Below are 27,500 nucleotides of genomic sequence, written 5' to 3'. Positions count from 1 at the left end.
AGTGTATGCCATTTATGGATGTCATAGCTTGAAAAAAAGTACCAATGGTCAATTGTATTCCCTAATGAACAAATAAATGAATATTTTAGGGTTGTGTTCAGTCTAATAGCCTTATATGCAACATCCGTCTCCCAGTGTCTCTCTCCCAGACACAAAAACTCTGTCTCAGACAGACGCATCCATCCACATTCAGAAAGGACATGGGTCAGGGGGTGGGGTGAGGCTAAGATGTTGTTATTATGTGGGACCTTTCTTCAGCCCTGCCTCATTTCTTGCATATTCTACATTCTGCTTGAGACACTGACTGCAGCCTAAAGAAGATCTTGCTCCAATGCTGGACTAGCATGTGCAAAATTTACCACAGGGGTGTCAGGAATTTCAATCTTTGCTTCCAAAACAGACGGGCAGCCTGGGGGCCAAAGTGGGGAGTGAGCAGAATCCCAAAAACCTTTCTTTTTTTTTTGGCCAAACACTGCCCTGGCAGTATTACCCCTTTTCTTCTGAGTACTCCATCCTTTCATTGGGGTTTTACATCTCTCTTTAGCACAACATCTTCTGGTATGTAAAGCTGTCTCTTGAAGTTGAAGCCTTGGACAAGGATGCCAACAGTTCATAAAGAAATACTGCTTAATTTGGGGGAATTCTTGTGTGCCAGTGCTAATAGTGGGAATGCCTGAGAAAAAGTGAACAAGTGCAACTCCCGTGGCAGGGACGGAGTGCAGGATTATGTTGGCTGCAACGATCACAGCAGCGTTGATCTATTTTATGGTGCAAAGCTCTGGAGCCTTGGCCCTCGGCACAGCATGTTGGGATGAACGCCTGTCACGAGCAGGGAGAAACAACAGCTGTGTGGGTGAGTCTGGTTGACACCTTTCCTACCTAGACTGACATTCCAAATTCATGGTATTGATGGATGTGATGTTTAAAGTACTGCAGATAACTGGATACTCACTGTACAAGAGGTATTTTTGTCCTTAATTCATGTGTCAGAGGTTTACACATATTTTTGTAGATTGTACTTAGCAAAGGAAGTAGTTTAGATGACAATCCTATCTTCTGGTTATAGTTGGTACTTTTGATGAACTGTTACGTAATATGACATTATCAAAGGACAAACAAAACTACTTTCATAGGGTACAAATAAATAATGGTAAAACATAGTGATGCTCAACATATGGCTAAATATTATGATGTATACAAATGCAGAGCACAGCATGTGTCCTGATGTACAGTCACAGAAATGTGTGTTTGTTCACAGCAGTGTTTAATTTTGATCAGTAATCTTTGTCAATTTAAGTGGATTAGTAAAACTTTCAGTTTATGGGAATCTAATTTATTTAACAATACACTTTTGCTTCAATGATGCAAAAATCTATTATTTTCTTAGTTACTAAACATCCCATTCTGCTGCAAACGTTCCCCACACCAACCAGGATGTGCACTAAAACAGACTTTATACTATAAACTATTATCACATCAACTGCATAGCTACTATTCTGCCTTGGGCTGGTGCTTAGTAATTAAAACAAAACAGCAATCAAGTGAAATAAAACAGAACAAGTTGCACACACAAGGAGTATTTCATCTAAAGTAACAGCAGAGGGACAGAAGGTAAAAGTCAGCCCCTCCACAGTTTGTGTGGCAAAGTGAACTTGGCTAAGCAGACAATACAATGCACTGTGGCAGAGGTACGGTGAACTGGCCTTAGCATGAGTGGGTGTATCTCAGACTGAGCACAAGTTTTTTGTGGGATGCCACAAGGACATCAGTTGAAGCTTACAGATGGTGATCACTAATGTCCAAAATCTTGTTGGAATGGCCACTGTCATGCCAGATTGGCAGAGTTTAGCTTTACTTCATCATGAACGGCAATAGTAAGATGATTTTCTACTACCAATGGAGAAATTCTTCTCGCTATTCTCTGTCCTCCACGACGAGGTCAAAGGTCATGTTCACCTCCAGAACATCTTCCTTTGAGTTAGTTTAGTTTCTTCTCCAATCTAGCAGGGTGAATACTTTAAGGCTCCAGACATGCAAACTTTATGTGAAAGGCAGTATCACAATTTACTAAAATATTAAAATTTAAATAAGAAAATGAATTCTGGCAGCCAGAAGCAGCATACAGTGTTGCTTCAACAGTATGATGGCTGTCCCTACACACCAAGAATGAGATGACAAAACATATTTTTGCTCCTAATGTATTTGTCCTACTAAAGCCTGTTTAGAGTCACTAGAGATACATAAATTAGTTGGCCATACCCCAAAGGTTGTGCAAGATCTTAGGCCTTGTTCAGACTGCCAGCCTGAATCTGTTTTTTGTTTGTTTGTTTGTTTTTGTCACATCCAAATTGTATGCAAATTAATTTTAGAAAGTATGAAGAGCAGAAGAAAAAAAAATATATATCACATTAATTGTGATTTTTGCAAATCAGATCCAAACCACATCTGGAGGTGGTTTAAAATGTGATTCCAACTGGATTTCTACAGATGACATCTCAGAGCTCTGGCTGCTCAATGCAGATTTCAAAGTGTCTTTTGTGTCACTCACAACATGACACACAAGCCCCTTTTACACTGCCAGATTTTCTGCGAATGTTGGTCCGTTTTGCCGGCAAGCTGCTAGCGTTTAGACACACAGAGCCAGATTGGCGAGTTGATCCAAGATGCCCAATTTTTCGCCACGTAGGGTAGACATATTGGCAGAACCTTTTTGGTTTAAACAGAACGAGGCGGCCTTCTGCAACGGGAGGGGCTGTTGATGACTTGTGGGAGGAGCTGTTGATGACGCCACACGTGCAACCCACTGGCAGTGGATAAACAGGAAACAGCTGATAGCAGGAATTAGCAAGCAGCTAGTAGCAAGAGGGAAACGCAAAACTGCCAGACACTGTAAAGATGAGCAACTAGGGAGACAAAGAATTGCACACCCTCCTTGTCCTCGCAAATGAAGAGGCCAATCAGATGACGGGGACGGTGAAGGACGGACCAGCCGCAGCTTCCCTCCCACGTCACTGTTTACGTCACGCGTTGAGCTACACCTTTTGTTACTTACTCACGCCCCCCATTGCCCCAAAAAGACACATTCTGTATAAACAAAAGTAGGTAGGCGGCATTTTGCTGCACTCACCGATTTTGCTTTTATACCGCCAATGCTGAAAGAAGATTGTTTGGGCTTTACTGCAGATTTGCACAATTCCTGTTTAAAAAGGGCTACTGAGGCAACATCAAATCAAAGTGACAAAAGTGCTAAGTGGAATCCAAACTACTACTACTAACAGAGTGCTATGGATGAGTCCTGCACCATGTCTTGATTATTTGAAGGGCATTATGATGGAGCCTCATTTCTCATGCTTCCACACTGGAAAGCCATGTCACCAGCGTAGCTACGTAGTAACTGACGCCTATGTCATTACCAAAGCAAACAATGCAGATATGTTGGTGACTCAAAGTCCAGTCTGATCATCTGCACATAACAGTGCAGACAGTCTGACTTAAAGATCTGATTTGATAAAACAATTTGGTTTGCCTTCAGTCTGTACAAAGCCTTAGAGGCCAAGTACTGTAAGCTGCGTTAAATGACATTACACTTCACATCCAGCTATAGAAACTGAACATTTTACTCCCAATGTTTTCGGGCCTGTGCAATATACCATTATAAAAAAAGATTATATCCAAATGTAATTTCATACAGTAATATCATCATAAAGCACGACTTTTTGTTGTTGTCTCAGTGGAGAAATCATATATAGACACAATAACCACATGGTGGGTCCATTGTTGGCTATCTCAATGAATGAAACACGTGGTAGTCACAATACTTCAACACAAACAAGCCTGTAAATCCAACACTACCATAGAGCAGTCCTGCTCAATAATTTATAACATTGTCTAGACAGCCAAATACAACAACATGTCAAAAGGTCAAAAAGGTATATATGCAAGGCTGGTAACAGTATGATGAAATCTCAAACAAATTATGTCTCATGGTACACACTGTAATATGACCCAATCAATGCTGTCGATATGCAAGGGTTTAAAGGGAAATTTCGGTTTATTTCAACCTGTCTCCTATCGTCCTAAATTTGTTTCAAGTGACTAGTTACATAAAAATAATAGTTAGCATGTTAGCCGTTAGCCTAGATACAGCCGGGGCGCATAGTAGCGTCAGACCTGTTAAAACTTAAGTGAACGGGCAACCTTCAAGTGCAAAGTTAGTCCACTAAACAAGCTTTTTTTCCACAAAGACCGCCTCATATTGTTAGGATAAATGTCAGAGAACATATATTTACGTTTACATGTAAACATGTTGTCTTACCTTACCGGTGTGGTGCCATGTTTATTTACCATTTAGCCCTGCTTTCCAAAGTGTGGCTGAAATATCTCGAGAACAAGCAGCGATCTCATACCGTGCCTGAAATCTCGCGAGAACAAGCAGCAACAGCTTGAAGGCAGAACCCGACAGTAGCCTGAAAAGTTCATTCATTTATTTTAAGAAAGATTTATAGAATAATGGCTGACTTTTTGCCAGACTTCGACTTTGTGGAGGAGGAATTTGATTTTGGAGAGTTTGATGGCCGCCCTTATTTATTTGAGCCAGAATACACTGACGAAGAGCTTTGTGAAACTGAAGAACGGAGGAGGAGAGAGAGAGAGAGAGGCGCTACAGGTAGAGGACGAGAGAGGAGGAATGGCTGCTGCAAGGCTGCATAGCTCTGGAGATTGGTGGTGTACCTGTGGATGCTGTGCCCCAATGCCCACAGAAGAGGAATGCCTCTGTTGCAAGGAATGGGACCAGTTGCAACCTTATTTTCAAGGTCTGGATGTGACCGAGGACGAGACACCTCCACCTGGAGTAGTATCCAGCTGGGCTTTATCTAGAGCTCGCAAGATATATTTCGGCCTTTAACAATTAATCCACAGCTCAAATACTCAAATAAGCAACACAAAGTGTCTGGTCAAGCAATACTTTTTTTTTAAATAATGTAAAATACTGAAAAGAAAAAAAAAATAGTTTGAAGGTACCTCTTTTCCCATAAGCATCCAATGCACTGAGCTTACTAGGTCAAGAATCATGCTGACCACCATGTGAACTTGTCAATTAATGATTCATCAGGATGCCTCCTAGCAACTCAGCACCAGCAGCCATCTTGAGGATCTCAGGCCAGACCTTTCATTATGTTGTTTGTCTGGTGTTTCTCATTGTTTTCCTCATTCCACAGAGTTAAGGCTGGTATCCATGGTTGCACATGACAGTGTAATTACCATGATAGACCAGAGCACCTTCTATCAATAGTCATCCAGACAGCAGACATAGATTTGGCTTCCTCTTATAAACCAGTCTGTCAAAGGTTCAATGGGCTCTGGTATAAACCAAATCTATGTATTATGAAATCTGTTTCCAACAGCAGACATGTTGAAGGACATCAACTCATTCTGTTTACAAAATAAGACATTTTTCCACTTTTTTGATACTAAGAGCGGTTTATCAAGAACTTAGTGTAGAAATGTTGTGTACTAAAGTAAAACCTGTGAGATAAAATAACCTTTAACTTAATTCACTGCTAACTGCTGTCAGAATCAGACAAGAGCAATATATTACTGAGGGAAAATGCTTTATCCAGAAGCAGCTGAGTCTGCCTTGAACTTGACCCCATTACAGCTATGAATAGGCTTTTTAATGAGATAATTTGACAAATTCAACGACAACTGCAGCTTAACACAACGAGGGAAGAAGCAGCTATTGTTAAATGCTGCCATGGTTACGTACCTGTCTCTAGGATTCATTTAGTTAAACTCAGAACAAGTGTCAGGGACAGAAGTTTTCACATGCGTACCCTGCACCTTCTTAAATGAATCAATATACTGGTGTAAAGCTGTCAGTACAGACAAAATCTCCTCTGAGTTTTACTAATATTTAGAGCTGCAAGGTTTAGCTGATTTATCTGTTTGTTTAATAATCTTGATAATCAGTTCATCATTTCAGTAATTTTCAAGCAAATATGTGAAATATTTGTCTGGTTTTAGCTTCTTTGTCTACAAATATGGGGCTTTGGAATGACCTGTGCTCTGTGTTTTATGGCCTTAAAAGAATGAAATTTATGAGATTCATCAAAGGTGTGTGATATCATTTTGCTTAGCTTCACAGCCCTTCCTGATTTTCGGCCATGGTAAAGCCATTCATCGGATGGACCTCAATGGGAAGAACCACAGGCGGCTTGTGGCTGGGGTGGGAAGCTCAATCCTGCTCGACTTTAATTTCGGAGAGGAGAGTGTTTACTGGGCTGACAGACACACCGGGGTCATCTACAAAGCATCAGTGAGAGGAGCACACAGACAGGTGATTACGTAACCACTGTTATGTTGTAAAAACCTTTCAGTTCCTCTTGAGGAATGTTTTTAAATTGTTAGTCATCTGACAAAATCTCAAGTTTTTCTTAAGCTTCAACAATTACACATTGGTCACAGGTTTGATTACGAAAATTTGAATCTGAATGTTTGTTCTCCAGAAACTGTACTCGTCTGACAAACATATCTCGGGCCTCGCAGTGGACTGGATTTGGAACCGTGTTTACTGGACAAGTGGAGAAAAGGGAAAAATCAAGACAATGGATATAAATGGGAAAAATGAAAGGACACTTTTAAGACACTTAAACCAACCAAGTTTGATAAACGTTGACCCCAATAACAGGTAATATTATTGCAATGTACTTTTATGTTTGTCATGATGGCATTTTTTTTTCATATAGACAGATCGAGAGAGAATGATTCCTATTGAGCTCCTCACACAGTTCAGATTGTGTGTTACTTAAACGTTTTATCTCCCTCCATCAAGCATGGCTGGCACTAAGGTGCAAAATGACAGACTGACTTTCACATACCACTAATCTCTGCGGTCAAAGACAGTTTCATTTTTACCAGCCCACATACTGCCTGTCATTTAATAACATTTAGATCGAGTAGACTGACAGGTGGATATGCAAAAGTGAATAATGGCAGCGAGGGATTTATATTAACATTTTGGAACATTTCTCATGATGATAATAAAAAGCCAAGAACATGTTTTCACTCACATTTTACCTGTTTTGTCATAAATGTCTGTGGGGTGTCTTACAATTTATTCAACATTACTATAATATTACTATGAGGTAAAGAGTTTATCTGGAGGCATTCATATTTGCATTCATATACGAAAACAAACAATGACACTGGTAAAACCATCCAACTGAAGTGGCATAGTTTTGTAAGTTAAAAATATTTTTAAAATTTAGGAATAATTCTTTGAAAGGCCATTCCTCAGTTTAACACCAATATTTTGCAGGTTTCTTTTTTGGCTGTCTGGTGGGATAACTCCGAGTATCCAGCGGTCTGATGTGACAGGACAGATGAAAACAACACTTATCAAAACAGCAGAACAACTGGAAGCGCTGTCGATTGACAGAGTAGACAAACGACTCTTCTGGGTTCAGTTTGGTCTGCAAGGAGAAAGTGCCATCGGCTCTTGTGATTACAACGGAAACGTCCTGCACATCATAGATCACCCCTTTCGGTGAGCATATTGTGGTATTCCAGTTACTTGTTTATCTGTTTGTCTTTGTTAGCAATTTTAGCAAACTGGAATAAAACACTTTGTTTTTGTCTCCTTCGGTCAGCTCTCATTCACTGGGGATATCACTTTTTCGGGAGCACTTGTACTACACTGATGCTGCATCTCGGGTTATCAAAGAAGTAAACAAGTACACTGGTGGAGAGCCAATAAATGTTAACAAAAAACAAATGGCAAAACCTGCGGTCACTATCAAAGTGGTACATCCCCTCAACCAGCCAATGGCAGACTCCCAGTCGACATTTCCAGGTTACAGCTAAACTTTGACCTTTGATAGATCTACTGTGTAGCATTTCCCTATTGTATTACTTGCATTTGCATTTTTTTTTTAAGATATGTTTAGTAACATATAACTGTTAACCCTTTCAAACAGGTTGTGACGAACAGAGTGGAAACTGTGTGAATGTGTGTTCCAACCTAGCCGAGCAAGGGACTTGCCGGTGCAGTGAAGGCTTTGCTCTCAGTAAGCAAGGCACTTATTGTGAAGGTTGGTATCTAGGCCATTAAATCAATACTTTGAAGAAGTTTTATTGCCTGAAAATATTTTTAGCTCTGTTAGTTTAGAACTTAAAAACTTGTGATACACAAAAGAGGGGCCACGCATACAAGATATAATATAAATAAACTATGGCAATGCATTTAAATAAGACGGTCTACTAAAATAACATAAAAGGGTTACATCACTATGTTTGTCTGTGTGTGCCTTAGACGTAAACGAATGTGCCCATTGGAACCACGGCTGCTCTCTTGGTTGTGAAAACATCCCAGGCTCCTATTTCTGCACCTGCCCTAAAGGATATGCCCTCCTACCGGACAGGAAGATGTGTGGAGGTACAGTGGGAATATGTGTGATGTTGATCATCTAACCAAATACACTTCTGGATGACATTGACACTACCAGTAAAACGAGGTCAATTCTTGATTGGTGAAAATTGGCATTTACGTAGTATTCAATGTAATACAAAGCCTTAGTTTTGCTCTTTATGTGAAGCTATTCAAAATGTAGTGACATTTGCACTTTGTTTTGGTCAGTATAATGAATGCAGCTCTGGTGTCAGATTGGACCCTCTTCTTTTTGTGGTGCCATGAAAGGTGGCATTTGTCCCCCAGACACTACTTTGACCCCACAGAGCCAATAAAAAGGCTGGGTCATGTGCTAGACATACTAGACTAGACATATGTGGGCTGCCAGTTGTGTGTTAACTTACTTGGGTCAAAACACTGACACTTTGTCACTAGAGGTCTAGTCGTGCTGACACTGAGGGGCTGTGGATGGTAGCAGGGATAAAAGTTATTTTTAATTATTTCTTTTTTTTTTTTTTAGGATTAGACCAATTTATTTGTTGGCCGCTGTCCGATTTTGAGTAAAAGGCAGCAGTTTTCGGGTGCTAAAACAGCGCTAAATGGGTTGCAGCAGTATATGGCTTCACAGTTTACCAGGGTATAAAAATAAATGGTCATCACCATGAACATTTGCTTATCCACTGAGACAAATTTTTTTTAATTATAATAAAGATTTTGTTTCACCAAAAAAAAAAAAACTTCTGTTGATATTTCCTTAAGGGTCACTATAACTGATAACAATTCTTATTGTGTAATTATGTTAACTGTGATACTGTGATATATTCTGAGATGGTTATAATACCATTAAAACCTCATACTGCTGCAACCCTACAGCTAATCTAAACATGCTGTTCTTGTGTTGTTTGGGGACATTTTGTTTGTTCTACTAATTCAGGTATTCCATATTGCTTTTCTATCTCTATTTGTGTGTTTGGTCATCCCTCTCTGCCATAATGCAGGTCTGTTGTCTGCCAGGGTAACAACAGATTCATATTTAGTGAACAAATACCTCAGACAATCTAATGCTTTGGCACAAACATATGCACTGCAGTCATTAAATAATGTATAGAAAGTTAATTTTTAGTTAAATGAACTTATAAAACCAATTTATTTTGTCAAGGATTTGGTGACATTATTTTTTGTTGTTTATTTTTTACAGTTTTTTGGCTATCTAGTTTAACCCTGAAAGCATAGTATCACAGTCATTAACTTGACAACATATTAAAATACATTACGGACACATTCGAATCTCTTCTCTTCTAGTCTCACAGCTATGAGGCCAAGAGAACAGGGAGGGTTCAGAGACACAATGAGATTAGATGACGAGGTGACATTTGCAATAGGGAACATATCTGGTCAGCAGCTTTGTCCGTCTAAGCTGTTTAGCAGACAAACTTTGCCAAGGTCCAGAAGAAAACAAACATGGAGCCAAGTGGCAGGCCAGACAATGGCCACTACAACAGAGATTACATGGAGGAGGATGCAGCCGTATTGCTTGCGTCTCTTATTTTTGATTCTATAAAAATATACAAAAATAAAAAATAAAAAAAAAACCTTCTTTCTGCTTATTTGCTTATAATGTATTCTCATATTAATGTTCAAAGTTCAGTATCTAGATGGTGTTAGACACAATTATTTTACTTAATCAAAAAATACTATATCAAGGTGTGAAAAGCAGGCTAGAGCAAAAATTTTATCCATTACCAGCAGACAGAAATTACCAGTCAGAGACACAGCAACAGATACTGTAACTATTTCACATCAGATTCATATCTGTATGGCCTGCCTCAGTATACCGAGCCCATATTCACAGGTACAGGACATACCACACTCCTGTGAGCTAACATCACATCATCCTCACTGTGTGCAGTCTTTGACTGCATTCTCTTCACACTTTCACCTGTTTCGATAGGGTCAGGGCTGACTTCATAAGGGGATTTTACTAAGAAGCTTGTTATCCATCTGACGGTTAGATTCTACAACCTGCTGAGCTCCAAAATAACCTGGAAAATTCCTGTAAAATGTAACATCCCTTTGATCTTGTCGATATGGCCCTAAGTGAACAGTTGTATAATATCAAGTTCTGTTTCAAGATACACATTTTCTTTCCACAATCAGAGATCGTACCCTGTGAAAGCAATATGACCAAGTGCGGCCACGGATGCCTGACAACAGAGGAGGGTGCTGTCTGTGTGTGTCCTGAAGGATCTTTACTGCAGGAGGATGGACAAGCCTGCACTGGTATGGACTATGTCACAGTTTATCCGCCACTTATTCTGAAGCTAAAATTGACAGAATATTAGGGAATTTTTTGCAATTCTTGGTTAAATAGCCAGTTTTCATTGATTTAGCACTTTCCCATATAGTCCAGGGTACAGTGACAGCTAGCTAACAGCTAGCTAACAGACAGTGGATCCTCTGCTCTGAGCACCCTTAGAGGACACAAAAATTGAATGTTGTTGGTTCTATATCCTGGAGTGAAGTTATTGCATAAGGCATACAGTAAATTATTTTTAAATAACATACACTACGAATAATTGAGATTTTGCAATGCAATGTCAGAAAAAAGACAATTCCTAAAATCCTACTTCCCATGTCAGCATTTAAGACTTTTTAAATATTAAATCAAGACATTTTAGTACCTATTTATTTATTTATTTATTTATCAGTATAATAACCTCAATGGTTTTTAAGACTTTAAGTATCTGCAGGAACCCTAGATAAACTGGGGAACATAACAGATAATGACACTCACCTAGTATTTCTAGTTAATGTTAAATATCTTGCTAATGAGGATTGGATCAAAGTGGTCAAACTGAGGTCAGATGGATCAACAGCCTGAGAGCCCAGCAGCACAGTAACCAGGTGGCTTTGCACTACTGCTCAGTAGATTGTGATCACTGAAGTGATGGAATCAACTTAGATTAAGATGTCATTCATGAAGGCTGAGGTTTTATGAGAGGTTTTAAATTGTCTGCCCAGAGAATTTGGGTTCTTAAAATAGGTATTCAAGACTGGCACTGTGGAGGGCTCCCTGGTATATAACTTGCTCATATGTAATCCATCTTTCCCCTACAACTAGTTCTTGTATTTAGCCTTACTACATAAGAATGAAAAACTAGGAATAGGAAAGAGAACTTGCCTATACTACATAAAATGTCATCCTCCTAGTAATAAGATATACACAAAGGGATTAAATCAATATGCTGTATGAGTCCTGTTAGAAAATGTGATCCCTATGTGAAGAACACAAGTCTATCTGTGGAAGTATGTGTAACACAGTTTGTCTCCGATGCAGGCTGTTTGTCTGCAGACAGAGGGGGTTGCAGCCAGCTCTGTACTTCTGTCACCCCTAGTAGGTGGCAGTGTGGTTGTCTGCCTGGCTACCAGCTCCACCAGGATGGCAAGCGCTGCGTTGCCTCTGGTGAGTCATACTATGGCAAAGCAGTCAGCTGAGGCGGATAAGCCCACACAGATAAACACTCTCTGCATAATCTTAGGGTGTATTTCAGTGTTTATCTCCCACAAACACATTCTGTAATTTAAATTAGATATAAATAACAGGATAAAATGCAAATTACAGGTTTAGTGGCTTCACATTTACTACATGACATCTGATTATAAAATCATGTCTTTTTATTCTTCAGGACCACCACCTTATCTACTAGTTGCCAATCTAGTGGATGTACGACAAATTAATCCTGACGGCACTGGGGATCAAACACTTGTGGAGGAGCCCAAAGGAACAATCATAGCTTTGGACTATGACCCCGTCCAGAAAAAAGTAAGATGAAAACTGCTTTCATCTTTTATTGCTTTTTTGTTTTAGATTTTTTTCAAAAGAAGCAATAGTAGTAGAGTATGTACGATAAGACCCTAAGGTGTCATGAGTCCTCTGGAGTAACAGAATTTAGGAGGACCAAACTGAGGTTTTGATGCAGACATCCAGGGACACCTAGTGGACAGACACTGTAATATGTCGACCTGTAGGGTTGAACAGTGTTTAATGAAATTCTTGAACATACTGAATGTTTTACTGCTCATCTGTTTTACGTACTGAAAGCATTTTGTCATGTGTTTTTATTTATGCATTTTGAAGGCATACTTTGCCAGTACAAGCCAGAAGACAATTGGGCGGGTTGATCTGAACAATGGGTCAAGAGATGTTCTTGTCTCTGATGGTTTGGGCTCTCCAGAAGGACTGGTGATTGACTGGGTCCACCGCAAGATGTACTGGACAGATAAAAGGTGTGTGGTGTTTGCATAGTGTAGATGTTGAGGATTATTCATGAGAAGATTGCTTCATTAGGTGCTGAAGAGTCTTACCTGACCATCTGTGTATTGAACATTTGCTTTTCAGTGTTTTTATGTGCTTGTTCCTAGCTTTGGATACTTAGTCATATCACTTTTATTAATCTTAAACAAACAAATAAACAAAGGCTGCAATTTTTGTGCACCATCAATTCACACCCTCTAAAAGGGCTTGTTTGCCAGTGACGGGCTCGGATATTATATATTATATATAAAAGTATATAAGTGTCTGAAAACATTATGGATACCTCTTTGTTTAACCAGAAACAGCCTCAAAATCGCTATCACCAAACCTACCACACTCCATTTAAATATATAGTAATTTAAGCATGTATAGAGACAGCATATTTATTCATCTTTGACTGAATTGAGGGTTTTTTTAACTAACCTTTTCTCAGCCAAAGCTGGTGATTGTTAGAACAGTGGAGAAATGATCCAAGGCGGTTTTGTAAGTTATATTTTGTTTCTGTCGACTTTGAAGGAAGTGTGTTTTATGATGATTAAAATGAGCATTTATTTAAATGGAGTCTGGTGGGCAAATTCTGGGCTATTTCTGGTAAAAACAAAAAGGTTCTTATTGTTTAACACAGAGTCAACCTCTGTAAGGATCCTTTCAATGATGTTTTCAGACATCTATAATAACAAAATAGCAAAAACAAGCAGTTTCAGTGGGCAGTGACAGTGTGCAGTTGGCCATTTAAGTTACATTGCAGCCTGTCTAGCTCAATACTGGACCAATTTCAAAAATTGTTGTTCCCATTAGTCACTTAGACACAAGAACAAGGGAAAACAGGGTTTAGGCTGAGAAATACTGAAGTTGCCCTTTAGGTGACGTTTTAACTGTCTTTTGTTAGAGTTGGTTTATTTAGTATATTCACTGTCTAAATCACAGTTAAGTTGCAAAATATCATCAGAATTGATATGGTTACTGTTTTCTGTTTTATACTTCTGTATACTTTTGTCCTCCAGCCAGTCAACTGTTGACTGCAGCACCTTAGTTGGACTGAACCGAGAAACCATTGTGAGCAAAGGGCTGGAAAAGCCAAGAGGAATCGCAGTCCATCCTTTGGCAAAGTGAGTGTGGCTGTGCACATGTGATAGCTTCAGAAATTATAACTACAAACTAACCGCCACTCACCTAGAGGGATTTAATCTGACATCAATAAACAGCATATGACGTGACAGCTGGAGGTTCTGGTGGATGAATAAGTCTTTGCCTAATTTAAGATGCTCTTTTTACTTTTTGAGGAAGTTGTTCTGGACTGATATTGGGGCCCAGCCTGTTGTGGAGAGTGCCTCTCTGGAAGGGAAAGACCGTGCTGTCATTGCAAGCACTAACCTTGTATCTCCGAGCGGCCTGACGATTGATTTCACAGAGGATCGTCTGTTCTGGTGCGATCAGAGGAGGGGCGTGGTAGAGACTGCTGCTCTGGATGGTTCAGGTCGACAGGTCCTGTTAGAGAACCAAGTAGGTGAGGCTTGTGTAACACATATACACACACATATACAAGTGCACTGTATTGACAAGTTGGATTATAATACTGTAATTTAAAACAAACTGAAGTTAAGATGTCCTACAACAGCCATAATGCTATCATTTAAATATGTTTTAATCCCTCTTTAACCAGTGATCTTGTAAGCAAAGTACCTCGTTAGGGAATATATACATAAGATAGATACAATAGTCCTCACCTTGAACTAATTCATAAACTCAGTGCTTCTTTCCCTCTACTCTGATTCCTCCAGGTCGACCTTTTGACCTCGCAGTATTTGAGGACACGTTGTGGATATCTGATTGGGAGCACCAGCAGCTGAGGAGCGTACACAAGCGGACTGGGAAAAAACTGCAACGTATCCATGGCAACATGGTCCAACCAGCATCCATTGTGGTGGTTCATCCCCTTGCTAAGCCAGGTAGAGAGAGACAACAGGGACTCGTTTTAGGCATTAATATGTTCAGAAATTACACACTAAGGTTTAAAAAAAAAGGAGTAAATGCAGCACAAGAAGGATTACAAAATGATCTCAAGTTGAAAGATTGTGTATTGAAAACACACTGGCTGAACAAAATATGCACATTTGTGGAAGGCCAATTTTGAAATAAAGCTGTAAAGCTTTTCAGATAAATGCACGGATAAGTCTAGGCCAGCAACAACGTAACAAGCCATCCCATTTTGCAACCTCATCTTTAGGGGCAGACGTGTGCCTGCACCTGAATGGTGGCTGTGCCCAGGTGTGTGAGAGCAAACTGGGATTCGCCCACTGCTCCTGTCTGTCACGCTACGTCCTATCAGCTGATGGAAAGAGCTGCTTGCCTGCCAATGCTACAAATGGAACAGCAGGTGATGTATCCTTTGCTACGTGAAATGGATAGTTCAGATCTTTTAAAGTGTATGAGGTGCTTATCCATAGTCAGTATATTACATATAGTAGATTTCAGTTAGCAAACCCCAGTAGTGGGCAGGAGTACCACCACAGAAGCTAAAGGAATGTACTGCTGTGGATGGGGGGCAATACCAAAACCTATTTTAGCCGTCTAAAACAAAGTCCCACTTGAAGAAAATTAATATCTGTTTATGTGTACGCTATATTGAGAATATCTTTTCCTTTGGTAAATCCCAAAGAACCTTTTTAAACGCCAAAGTCACACAATAACACAAACAAACTAACTGATAGAGGCAGTATTAGACCAGCAGCTCCTGTGTTCAGCAATGTTAAATTAGTGTTTTCTCTGGCTTTGAAAACAATGTCATAGCGGCTTCAGTTCTCCTTTGGAAATTGCTGTCTGACGGTAAAGTTAAGTGGTGAAAATAATCTGAATACAGCATACAATTAAACTGGTGGCATTTTTAGCTAGGACTTTTTATGTGGCTAAAATAGGTTTTGTTGCTGCCCCGTCCATAGCAGTACAATGTTTTGCTTTTGGTACTCCAGCCTGCCTCTCCAAAATTGGGTTCATGCCAACTGACATCTACTGTAGGTAATATACTGACTATTGATGAGTACCTCATACAACCCCACTTCTTTCAGGTACACAAGCTTCTGTATAAGCTATGAAGTAAAACTGACATATGAAGAATGCTTATGTTAACTATATGAATTCCTTGTGTAGAATCTGGAGAAAGTGAATCCACAGATTTAACGTCTCTCAAAAACAAAACCTTCAATGATGAGAGCACACCCCTGACGACACCTGGGCTGTCAGCTGATGAAGCAGATGCTAATCCAGACTCGGCTGCAGGCAGTGAGCCAACTCTCTTCACAGACAAGATGGTTTCAGGTAACACTGAACCCATAAAAGAAAATTATTCATAGTTCTTCCTCTTCAAGTTCTTCCTCTAACTTAATGTTATGATTCTGCATGTCCCCTTCTCCGTCAGACCAGAATGAGTGTTACTCACTTCGCTGTGATGTAAATGCACAGTGCCTGCTGACTGCTGGCAGCCCAACCTGTCTGTGTCTGGAGGGTTTTACAGGTGATGGACAGTTGTGTGTGGGTGAGTATTTCTTTTCCTGCACTATAGATGCGTCTTGGGATGAAGTAACATATCCTGAAGAAAGCTTATGGGATTACATTTGATACGGAGACACTTTTATCTCGCTTTGGCAGAGGTGACAGCACTGGGACTTAAGCAAAATTGAGTTTTAGATATAAAAACATTTCAGAGAGTCAGAGCTGCTCTGGAGGTAAAGATAATCATAATGTTATATATGAATATTACTGAAAGGACCCAAAGCCAAATGTCTACAAGTCTAAGATGTAACTCTTCCAATAATTTGTATTATTAATTCCTCTGCAGAGCAGTTTAAGTGTTAACCAGGTTTGTCTGTATGCAGCAGTCATGTGTCAACTAATCTGAGGGATAAAACAATACTATCATCAATGTATCAGAGAAGTGCAGGCCTCGTTATAAAAAAAGCCTTTCATCATATTTCTATGTTTGACCATAATGCTTAACAAAATTAATAAATGCTAATCTTTATGAGCTGGTAACATAAACCCTATGTATAAAATCATAAAACCTTGACACTCAGACTACTGTAAAATTGTCGGTCTCTTCTCCTTCAGTTTAAGATGTTATAGATGAGTGTAAACAGGGAAGACACAGTTGAGGCAAATACACAGAATGCAATAGGGCATGGTAAAGTGTCTCTGCAAGTGTCAGACTGAATACCATGGCAATATAAAGACATGTCAAAGTGTGTCTTTTTTTCAGTGCTGTGGTTATTATGATTGTTATACAAGAATGTTGGACATTGAAACCAGGATAGGTGTATTTGCTCGTGCAACTGATCATCAGATGTACGACTTAAAAGGGCTCTATGCAAAATTCAGAGTGTATCAGTCATAAGATAATAGGTTCTCAGCATAAAGGTATCCAAGCGGGCGGCTAGCAGCTAATAGTGCTAACTCCATAAATAGCACTAAACAACACCAACAGTGCTGACAGAGCTAATGGTGTTAATCACGGGGAACTGGAGTTAGCAGTAGGATACACGCGTGCACGAACATGCACAAGCAGCTGGACCGGTTTACCACAACAAACCATAGAGAAGCTCGAATTACAACATACACAAAGGTAGCGTTAGCTCATTCTCTGCTCAGGAAGCCTTTCCTCCACTGTGTCTTCATAGCTCAAAGTGGTTTGCTGCTGTATTTACAGTCAGCTCCATAATTATTTGGACAATGATACAGTTGTCGTCATTTTGGCTCTGTACACCACCACAATGGGTTTTAAATGAACCAATGAATACCTGCTTAAAGTGCAGACTCTCAGCTTTCATTTAAGGCTTTTTTCAAAAATGTAGTATGAACCGTGTAGGAATTACAACCATTTCTTCACACAGTCCCCCGACTTTAAGGGCTCATAAGTCAGTTTTAATACTTGGTTGCAAATCCTTTACAGTCAATGACTGCCTGAAGTGTTGGACACATAGGCATCATCAGATGCTGGGCTTCTTCCCTGGTGATGCTCTGCCAGCCCTTTACTGTAGCCGTCTGCACTTCCTGCTTGTGTTTTGGGTGTTTTGCCTTCAGTTTTGGCTTCAGCAAGAGAAACGCATGCTCAATTGGATTCAGGTCAGATGATATGACTTGGCCGTTGCAGAACATTCCACTTCTTTGCCTTAAAAATGTCTTTGGTTGCTTTTGCAATATGCTTCAGGTCAATGTCCATCTGCACTGTGAAGCATCATCCAATGAGTTTTGAAGCATTTGGTTGAATCTGAGCAGATAATGTAGCCCCAAACACTTCAGCTTTCATCCTGCTGCTCTTGTCAGCAGTCACATCATCAATAAATACAAGAGAACCAGTTCCACTGGCAGCCATACATGGCCATGACATAACAGTACCTCCACCATGCTTCACTGATGAGGTTGTGTGCTTTGGATCATGAGCAGTTCCTTCCCTTCTTCCTTCTCTTGTCTTCCCATCATTCTGGTAGTTGATCTTTGTTTTATCTGTCCATAGTATGCTGTTCCACAACTGTACAGGCTTTTTAGATGGTTTTTGACAAACTCTAATCTGGCCTTCCATTTTTAAGGCTAACCAATGGTTTGCATCTTGTGATAAACCCTCTGTATTTATTCTAGTGAAGTCTTGTCTTGCTTACAAGAGCAGCAGGATGAAAGCTGAAGTGTTTGGGGCACCATTATCTGCTCAGATTCAACCAAATGCTTCAAAACTCATTGGACAATGCTTCACAGTGCAGATGGACATTGACCTGAAGCATATTGCAAAAGCAACCAAAGACATTTTTAAGGCAAAGAAGTGGAATGTTGTGCAATTGCCAAGTCATATCATCTGACCTGAATCTAACTGAGCATGCGTTTCTCTTGCTGAAGCCAAAACTGAGGGCAAAACACCCAAAACACAAGCAGGAAGTGCAGACGGCTGCAGTAAAGGGCTGGCAGAGCATCACCAGGGAAGAAACCCAGCATCTGATGATGTCTGTGTTTCCAACACTTCAGGCAGTCATTGACTGTAAAGGATTTGCAACCAAGTATTAAAACTGACTGTTTAATTAATGATTATGTTAGTTTGTCCAAATACTTATGAGCCCTTAAAGTTGGGGGACTGTGTGAAGAAATGGTTGTAATTCCTACACGGTTCATACTACATTTTTGAAAAAAGCCTTAAATGAAAGCTGAGAGTCTGCACTTTAAGCAGGTATTCATTGTTTCATTTAAAACCCATTGTGGTGGTGTACAGAGCCAAAATGACGACAACTGTATCATTGTCCAAATAATTATGGACCTGACTGTATGTTCTGAATGTCACATACAGATCCCGTAAAGTGTTGAGAGATGAGGCTGAACATCAGTAAAGTGGAGCTTTATATCCACTATGACTCAATGTAACACATACAAGTATCTATCTGTACATGGATGTAATATAATCCCTTTTCATGAGTCAGCTCCTCTGAGGAGGCCTTTTATTCTACAGTGCACACTATGATTAATGAAACTATTTCCCTGATTCTTTTAAGCAATGAAGACCACTTCGACATGGGTGACGACCAGTAGCCCTGCTGATGTCACCACCCGGCACCACAACAGTAACTCAGCAGAGAGTTGCCCCTCTAGTCATGAATCCTACTGTCTGTACGAGGGTGTCTGCTTCTACTTTCCTGAAATGGAGTCCTATGCTTGCAAGTAAATAACTCACCTTGTGTTATCCCTCAGTATGATCCCTGATCTCCACTTTAACATCTTGTGTTCAGAGGAGAAATACGTAATATGGAGTGAGACATGGGAGCGGATTTTTACTCCTGTCTCATCCCAGTCATGTGATGAACAGTGTAATTGACTCCCATCCTGCAGTAATCTCACAGGAATCCCCCAAAAGTGTAAAACAAATGTCAGACTCTAGTATATAAATAATGCTTGCTTTACTACACTGACATAATTTGATGATCTGATTTGTAGTAAATGAGTTTATGTGCTGCCCTCCATTTTTTTAAGAGAGTTCACAATGAAAATATGCAGTGACTGTAATCAGTAGACTATTTCAGTGGTTTCTGGGAAGTAGCAGCACATTGCTGACACTGATACAAAGTGTAAGAATACCTCCTGCACCACACATTGCAGGCTTTTTGGTATCCTCTTATCTGCTCATGTCTCATGTTATTTACTACTGCTGGCAACCAGCAGGTGTCACTGTCGTTCCATGATTAAAGCTACTGCCTCATGACAAAGTGGCTACAGGACAAAGGATGATAAATCTGACCTTTTAAATTTATATACATTCAGGAAAGAAAAAAATCCACAAATGTAAGATTTAAAAAAGTAAAATAGAGCAGATACATTTTGTCATCTTGAAAGATAGATTTATGTCCAGCTCTAATGATGGCTGTGCAGGAGACATTTAAACCCATTTTATAATCTAAGTACATCACTCCAGATAATGTATTATTTAGGTTTTTGAAATTATTTTGAATTGTGATATGTTCAATGTGTCATATGCACGTGACCCACTCAGTTGAACTCTAAGTATGCTCTTACTTGCTCAATAAAAGATTCTTACCATGACCTGCATCATTATGTTGTTTGTCTTCTCCTCTGCTGCAGCTGTGTATCAGGCTACATGGGGGAGCGCTGTCAGTTCAATGACCTGGAGTGGTGGGAGCTTCAGCAGGCTGAGGAGGAGAAGAGGAGGAACGTGGTCATTGCGGCCTGCATGGTGGTCCTCGTTTCCCTGCTCTCCATCGCTGCCTGTGTCACCTACTGCTTCGGGTGAGAGGGGAGGAGGAGGAGAGGGGGTGAATGAGGGTGAGGGCAGACAAAACTGCAAAGTAAGAATTCTGGAGAGAGTAAATAAAAGAAGTCCTGAGGAAAAATGAGAGGGAAAAGGGGACATGAACAAGGTAAAACTTCGTAAAGAGAGAGGAGGAAGGATTTCAGGACTTGAGAAATAATGAAGGGAATAAGGGAGGAAACAGGATGCAGGGTTCAACCTTAATTTTTTTATTTGCTTGCCTCATCAGGCAAGTGGGCCAGAAATCTACATGCCCATATACAAATTGTTTTAAATATTAGCCGTTATCAAAAAACAACAAAAACTAAAGTTAGTTACTATGAAAAACAACCGTTTTATCCGCTATGCTCTCAAACTTGCGGTGAACTGCACATTACAGAGTTGAAGTTTCACTTTCACTAAACTCTTGTTTCCAGGAAAACTGAAATGTCTCCATGCACTTCAGTTCACAAACTGTCTTTACTGCCGCCATTTTCTCCTGAGTGCCAGACTGGTACTGTGCATGTGCAACTCTCAACAGAGATGGGAAGGAAGCCAGACAACTCACTGCTTAGCAACTTCTATGTTCAGCAGCAGAAAAAAAAACAATGTCTTCAATTCTTTCTTACCACTTGCTGATCGAGCAAGTGAATTGCTAGATTTACTAGCCCGACGTGGCATTTTACTCGCCTCAGGCAATCAAGCAATCCTTACTGTTACAGGTCCAGTGTGAAGAACTTAGAGGAATACAGTGGTAGAAATTGTACATAATATTATTAAGTACAATTTCTATAGTTTATAATCACCTGAAAATAAGAGTTGTGTTTTTTGTTACCATAGAATGAGCTAATCATATAAAAAAGGGAGTGGGTCCCCATCTATAGAGTTACACACTATGTATCTACAATAGCCCAGAACGGACAATCCAAACACTGGCTCTAGATAAGCCAATTTGCGGCTTTTGCGCTGGCCATCATCGTCAGCAGGCCATCCACAAAGAAAGTGTGGGAAAAACACTTATTTTTTCATGTAAAACTGCTTTATTCAGGGGATTAATCTTACACACTGCTCATTTAAAGTCCTGGAATTAGAAAGAAAGGGGACGAAAAGTGAGCAAAAAAGGTAAAAAGGGAAAGAAGACTGAAAGGGGAAGGTCAAAAATGAAAGAAGAAGATACCACCAAAAGTACAGTAAGGAAAATGGATGGAAAAAAGGAAGGGAAGAAGATGAGCCACAGGGTAAAAAAATCGTACAAGAATATTCAATTTACAATAAAAGATGCAGGGAAATGTATGAAATCCTCTCCCTGCTATTTTTTTTGCTAATTTTCTATAATAAACCTTTGGGAACATTTTAACCATTTGCTGAAAGCTACATTCCCTATGTGTTAAATTCCACAACTGGGTTATCCCCAACTATAATATAATGCAAAACTAACTTTTTTTAGATATAGTAGGACAGAAATCCCCCCAAAAGAATTCAATTTAAGAATAATATTAAAATGGTAAATGTGAGAGTCTTAAGCTAGCTTCATTGGCTTTTCCACCCCGATGGTTAAAAAAAGATAAAGATGATACAAATATCAGCGCTGTTGTGTTTAGTCATCTGGACACTGGAAGCATAGGGCAGCACAGACAGCCAGGGAGGAGCTGCTCCAGCAATGAATGAGCTGACAGCATTTAGAGGTGTCTATCAAACCCAGGATGGCGTGAGCCGTGTAATGTAGGTGTCTCAGCATGACAGCAGGGGGTCGAGGAGCAGATCACATGTGGAACGAATGGCAGCATGCAGCCCTGGTTAGCTGAATGAGGAGCATACGTAAACTACACACTGCAACCCCTCCCCCCTTTTATTTCCACCTGAGCTGTCCCTAAGTAGCTGATTTGTTTTACGGTTGTTTCGCTGGCTTATGGACAAGGCTGTTGGCATTCTCCACTCTTTTGACTCACAAAGCACGACCCCTCCCCTCCACCTACTACATCCTAACGTTCGCAGCCTTGGTTCCCCTGTGGAAGTGGCACGCTTTCAATTACATGCTTGGTTTAGCTTGTTCTACAGCAATTACACATAAAAATAGGTCATTTCTCAGCTACAAAATGGAGCCGGTGAGGTATGACCCCTGTGGAAACGCTACATGGCCGCCAAAAGCTCTGCCTCAAATTGCCTTCCGCACTTGACTGCAAGTGCACTTGCAGAGGAAACTAAACCACCAAACTCAAAACTATGCAACACAAAAGTATCATACACTACACAGTGATATGGGCTGAAAAACACAACTTGTTTCTTATTCTGTCTCTTTTTTGGCACCAACATGCAAACAAATCAACTATAACTACAGGTTATGAAGAGCACAGGTCAGTCTTATATTTCCTACCATGATGAATTTGAATGTATAAATTCTCAGAGATGGCACCACCTCCATGACTTGATAGCTATGCAAGTAACACGTGACTGTGAATATTTACATGTTAATTTATGTGTTGAGTGAGTTTGAGGACCGTTGGGATTTATACGTATACTTTTGTTTTTGCTCCCATTTTTCATGAGCTGAACTCAAAGATCTAAAACATTTTCTATACACACAAAAGACCATTTCCTCACAAATATTGTTCACAAACTGGTCTAAATCTGTGTTAGTGAGCACTTCTCCTTTGCTGAGAAAATCCATCCCACCTCACAGGTGTGCCATATCAAGATGCCATGCAAGAACTGGGATGTTTTCAGCTTCCAGGAATTGTGTACAGATCCTTGCAACATGGGGCCGTGCATTATCATGCTGCAACATGAGGTGATGGTCGTGGATGAATGGCACAACAATGGGCCTCAGGATCTCCTCACGGTATCTCTGTGCATTCAAAATGCCATCAATAAAATGCACCTGTGTTCGTTGTCCATAACATACGCCTGCCCATACCATAACCCCACCATCACCATGGGCCACTCGATCCACAACGTTGACATCAGCAAACCGCTCAGCCACACGACGCCACACACGCTTTCTACCATCTGCCCTGAACAGTGAAAACCAGGATTCATCCATGAAGAGAACACCTCTCCAACGTGCCAGACGCCATCGAATGTGAGCATTTGCCCACTCAAGTCGGTTACGACGACGAACTGCAGTCAGGTCGAGACCCCGATGAGGACGACGAGCATGCAGATGAGCTTCCCTGAGACGGTTTCTGACACTTTGTGCAGAAATTCTCTGGTTATGCAAACCGATTGTTGCAGCAGCTGTCCGGGTGGCTGGTCTCAGACGATCTTGGAGGTGAACATGCTGGATGTGGAGGTGCTGGGCTGGTGTGGGTACACGTGGTCTGCAGTTGTGAGGCCAGTTGGATGTACTGCCAAATTGTCTGAAACGCCTTTGGAGACGGCTTATGGTAGAGAAATGAACATTCAATTCATGGGCAACAGGTCTGGTGGACATTCCTGCAGTCAGCATGCCAATTGCACGCTCCCTCAAAACTTGCGATATCTGTGGCATTGTGCTGTGTGATAAAACTGAACATTTTAGAGTGGCCTTTTATTGTGGCCAGCCTAAGGCACACCTGTGCAATAATAATGCTGTCTAATCAGCATATTGATATGCCACACCTGTGAGGTGGGATGGATTATCTCGGCAAAGGAGAAGTGCTCACTAACACAGATTTAGACAGATTTGTGAACAATATTTGTGAGGAAATGGTCTTCAGTGTGTGTAGAAAATGTTTTAGATCTTTGAGTTCAGCTCATGAAAAATGGGAGTAAAAACAAAAGTGTTGCGTTTATATTTTTGTTCAGTGTAAATTAATTACGATACTGGATGTGTGGTTTGACTGTCTTCTATGCAGAACCAGAAGATTCTTCCGCAAACAGCCCTCAGTGGATAATGTGAGTGAGACCAGCGTGACAGATGAGAGCATGTCAGAGACCACTACTGCCAGCGTGCCTCGGGTGAGACCATAATCCCAGAGCTCTGTCATAAATACATCTTTAAGTCAAGGAAGTCATCCAATTATGCACCAGAGATTAATGCAAATTAATCAAAGTAGAGTCATAGTTTTGAATCCTCTTTGCTTAACATACCTGTTAACTGTACAAAGTTAAATCCAACTAAACTTACAACTTCTAGAGAGCAAGAAGCCAGCATTATGTAGCCTTAAAATCAACTTGGCTGTTTAAAGACACCATGACAATATAAAAAATTAATCTGTTAATGAATTATTATATGAATTTGCAGTTCTACATGGTGGCAGAAAATGGTGTGGAAGGAATGGTCGTCCCTCCCATGGGCTGTCCCAGGAGAGCTGTCTGTCCATCCTGCTCTTCAGAAACTGGTACGTGTTCATTCATCTTTACACTGTGTATTATAGAAATTAACTGGAAATAAAAAGTGTGGATAAAATGAAAATATAGGGGTTATTTGCTCAGGCTGCATTTCCATGTCACATGCAGATGTAAATAAACATTTTATCATATCATAAGTATACATAATCCATTTATTTACCAATTTAATCCATAAATTTGTCAAACAGATACAATGTGAAATGCACCAGGTAGTGACTTAGCTAGCAAGCAAGCTAAAAAACAGGGAAAGGTACCTTGAAATTTTGAGCCTACAATGCGGGCTGTGTGCAAACTCAAGGTTTAATGTGATGAACTCATTTGAAAAAGAAATGTTTCACAATAAAGAAATAGATTAAAAGTCCTCGATTAGCATGCTCAATCAAGGTATATATGTATGCTTTTTTATTATTTATTTTTACTTGCATTTATCCTAAAGTTTTTTGTGAATTAATTTTAAATTCTGATGTTTTTTGTCGTCAGGTGACACCCCTGCATCTGAAGACCAATGTCCAGAACACTGGAACACTGAAACACTGTCCCAACACAACAGAGGATACGAGTGCTCCATGATGTCAGCTGCTGCCATGGAGACCACCCAACCCACTGTCTGTCACTCGAGCCCATCTCTGTCACGCTCATATACTTGCACGACTTTCAAGCCACCACTGCTCTCCCAGCCCCTGAGCCCAGAGTCCCCTGCCTCCCCTGTGTCCTAGTTTACCACAGAGACCGACACAGCTGTACAGTTAACACGCACACATACTGTAACATCTGGCTGATGTACAAACTGCAAATTCAGAGTTTCGTTCCAAAAAGAAATACCTCACAAACGAAAGAAATGTCACGGAAGCTGTTTTCTATAACACGCACAACTTGTTAATGCCACACCAGTTTGTGAAAGCTACATTAAACACAGGTTTTTGGTGCCGTTACCCGGGATAAACAATTTGGTGCACGGAAAATGATTCACATTATAAGATTTAGAGACAGCAATTTCTTTGAGACAGGAAAAAAAAGCACGGGCTACTCAGCATGACAAAGGAAAGAGCACCATGTGCAGAAAGTGAAACTGCACCAAAAGTGATGCAAGGTTAAAGGAAACTGAAGTTAACACACAAGAATACTAAGTTAACTGAAGTGTAGTGCAAAAACCTGACAGCAAAGACCTAGAAAAAATTAAATAAGTAAAAATTAAATTCTTCCTTAAGACTGTAGCTGACAATGTCACGTAAAACACATATGAACAGCATGTGACAAAGTTGCAAAGTAGATCTAAAGCTTATTATCAAGTGTTGCAAAAGCTAATGTTGGCAAAAATATCGAAAACAAATCACACATGCAAACTGACTAACAAGCACGAACGAAGACAATAAAAATCTTGTGATAATCTTGTCATGAAAAACTGCTTCCACTGCTTGCTTTTGAACACAAATTAAAGAATCATTACCGCTTGTAAAGTTGTCATGGGCCATCTAACAAAAACAGCTTGGTTTCTGTTTATCTAAAATAAAAACTACAACCTCAATTCACCTTTTATTTTAAAGTCAAGTCAATTTGTTTAGATAGCTCTAAGTACAAGTTTTGCTTGTTTCAGTAACAACATGAATTTGCTTTGCTCAGGATGAGTTTGCCTGCAAGAATAGTTATACTCTGCAGGGCATTGTAAATATGAACATGTATTTCAGCTACCACTGAATAACTGACATTGGCCTCAATCCCTAAAAAGTTTTTAATCCTCAAATCAAATGTTCTGAGTGTGGTTTGTGCAGCCTTTTCACTAAAGCTAACAATTTTTCTTGCATGAGCACTGATGTGGCTGAATAAACTTTAAGCTCCCATTACAACAAATTTCCCCCAATTATCAATTACCTGGACACCATTCTCAAATTGCTCAGATTAAGCAGGTGCAGGAGAGCATGAGAATAGAATAGCTGCTTGCTTGTGTTATAAAGGGATGTATTTTGTTATGTTAAGAAATCACTTTTGTGTTTTCCCATTTGTACTTCATTTCATGGGATAGCTGTATGTGAGGGCTCTAAGGGTGCTGTATTAAAAACTCTACAAGGGGCTTTGTTGGTCGCAGTGTGACATCTGACTCAACTAATATTCAACACTACCTTTAAATTCAGTGTCAAGCTGAGTGGAAAAATATGTTGCTCATCTTGGCAACCAGCCCAAATCAACAAAATGTGATGTAAACCATATAAAACCTGCCTGATAGTATTTAACCGAGCACGACAGCTAGTACGTCAGAGCATTAACAGATCTCAGCTAACTCAACTAACCTGACAACTGTGATACAGTTAGCAAACTGTATATTTATTTTTATACAAAAAATCTGTTTACTTGTGCCGGAGCTCCATTTATATCTATGCTTTTAGAAATAAGTTGAAGGTACATTAAGCTAAATTGCAGACTGACTGATGATCTGAACTGGATAGCTAAGTTTGGAAAGGGAAGGTTATTGATTTCTATCTCATTTCTTGGCAGTATGTGTTTTAATATCTAAACAATCACAACAAGGATAAGAGGCTATTTATTTGGAAACGCAGCATTTTTATTCACACTGTATTCAACTGAGATTGTGTATTTCTGTCAGACCTGATGTACTATAACTGGAATTACAAAAATGCAAGATGAAGCTTGTTTTTATAACCATCAATAAAACTATATTGACA

General features: G+C 40.0%; 1 protein-coding gene across 1 annotated transcript; it reads left to right on the top strand.

Moving 5' to 3' along the window:
* The first annotated feature begins 328 nt into the window (after nucleotides 1–328).
* On the top strand, nucleotides 329–27,500 carry egf (epidermal growth factor). The gene is made up of 22 exons (XM_033632507.2): nucleotides 329–853; nucleotides 6,138–6,337; nucleotides 6,507–6,688; nucleotides 7,319–7,546; nucleotides 7,650–7,852; nucleotides 7,977–8,090; nucleotides 8,312–8,434; nucleotides 10,565–10,687; nucleotides 11,745–11,870; nucleotides 12,094–12,230; nucleotides 12,546–12,694; nucleotides 13,727–13,831; nucleotides 14,006–14,229; nucleotides 14,504–14,671; nucleotides 14,950–15,099; nucleotides 15,870–16,037; nucleotides 16,138–16,254; nucleotides 19,247–19,412; nucleotides 20,328–20,492; nucleotides 24,327–24,429; nucleotides 24,716–24,812; nucleotides 25,303–27,500. Exons 1-22 carry the CDS (start codon nucleotides 727–729, stop codon nucleotides 25,536–25,538), a joined length of 3,411 nt encoding a protein of 1,136 aa, XP_033488398.2. The 5' UTR covers nucleotides 329–726; the 3' UTR covers nucleotides 25,539–27,500.

Source organism: Epinephelus lanceolatus, chromosome 7 (genome assembly GCF_041903045.1).
Source record: "Epinephelus lanceolatus isolate andai-2023 chromosome 7, ASM4190304v1, whole genome shotgun sequence".
NCBI lineage: Eukaryota > Metazoa > Chordata > Actinopteri > Perciformes > Serranidae > Epinephelus > Epinephelus lanceolatus.
Note: the sequence above shows the minus strand (reverse complement) of the source record. Positions and strands in the feature narration are given on the sequence as shown.

Coding starts and splice junctions, on each gene's coding strand:
- egf (XM_033632507.2), top strand. CDS start 727: ATGTTGGCTGCAACGATCACAGCAGCGTTGATCTATTTTATGGTGCAA. Junction 14,672..14,949: donor TCATCCCCTTGCTAAGCCAG/GTAGAGAGAGAC, acceptor CCTCATCTTTAG/GGGCAGACGTGTGCCTGCAC. Junction 15,100..15,869: donor TGCTACAAATGGAACAGCAG/GTGATGTATCCT, acceptor TTCCTTGTGTAG/AATCTGGAGAAAGTGAATCC.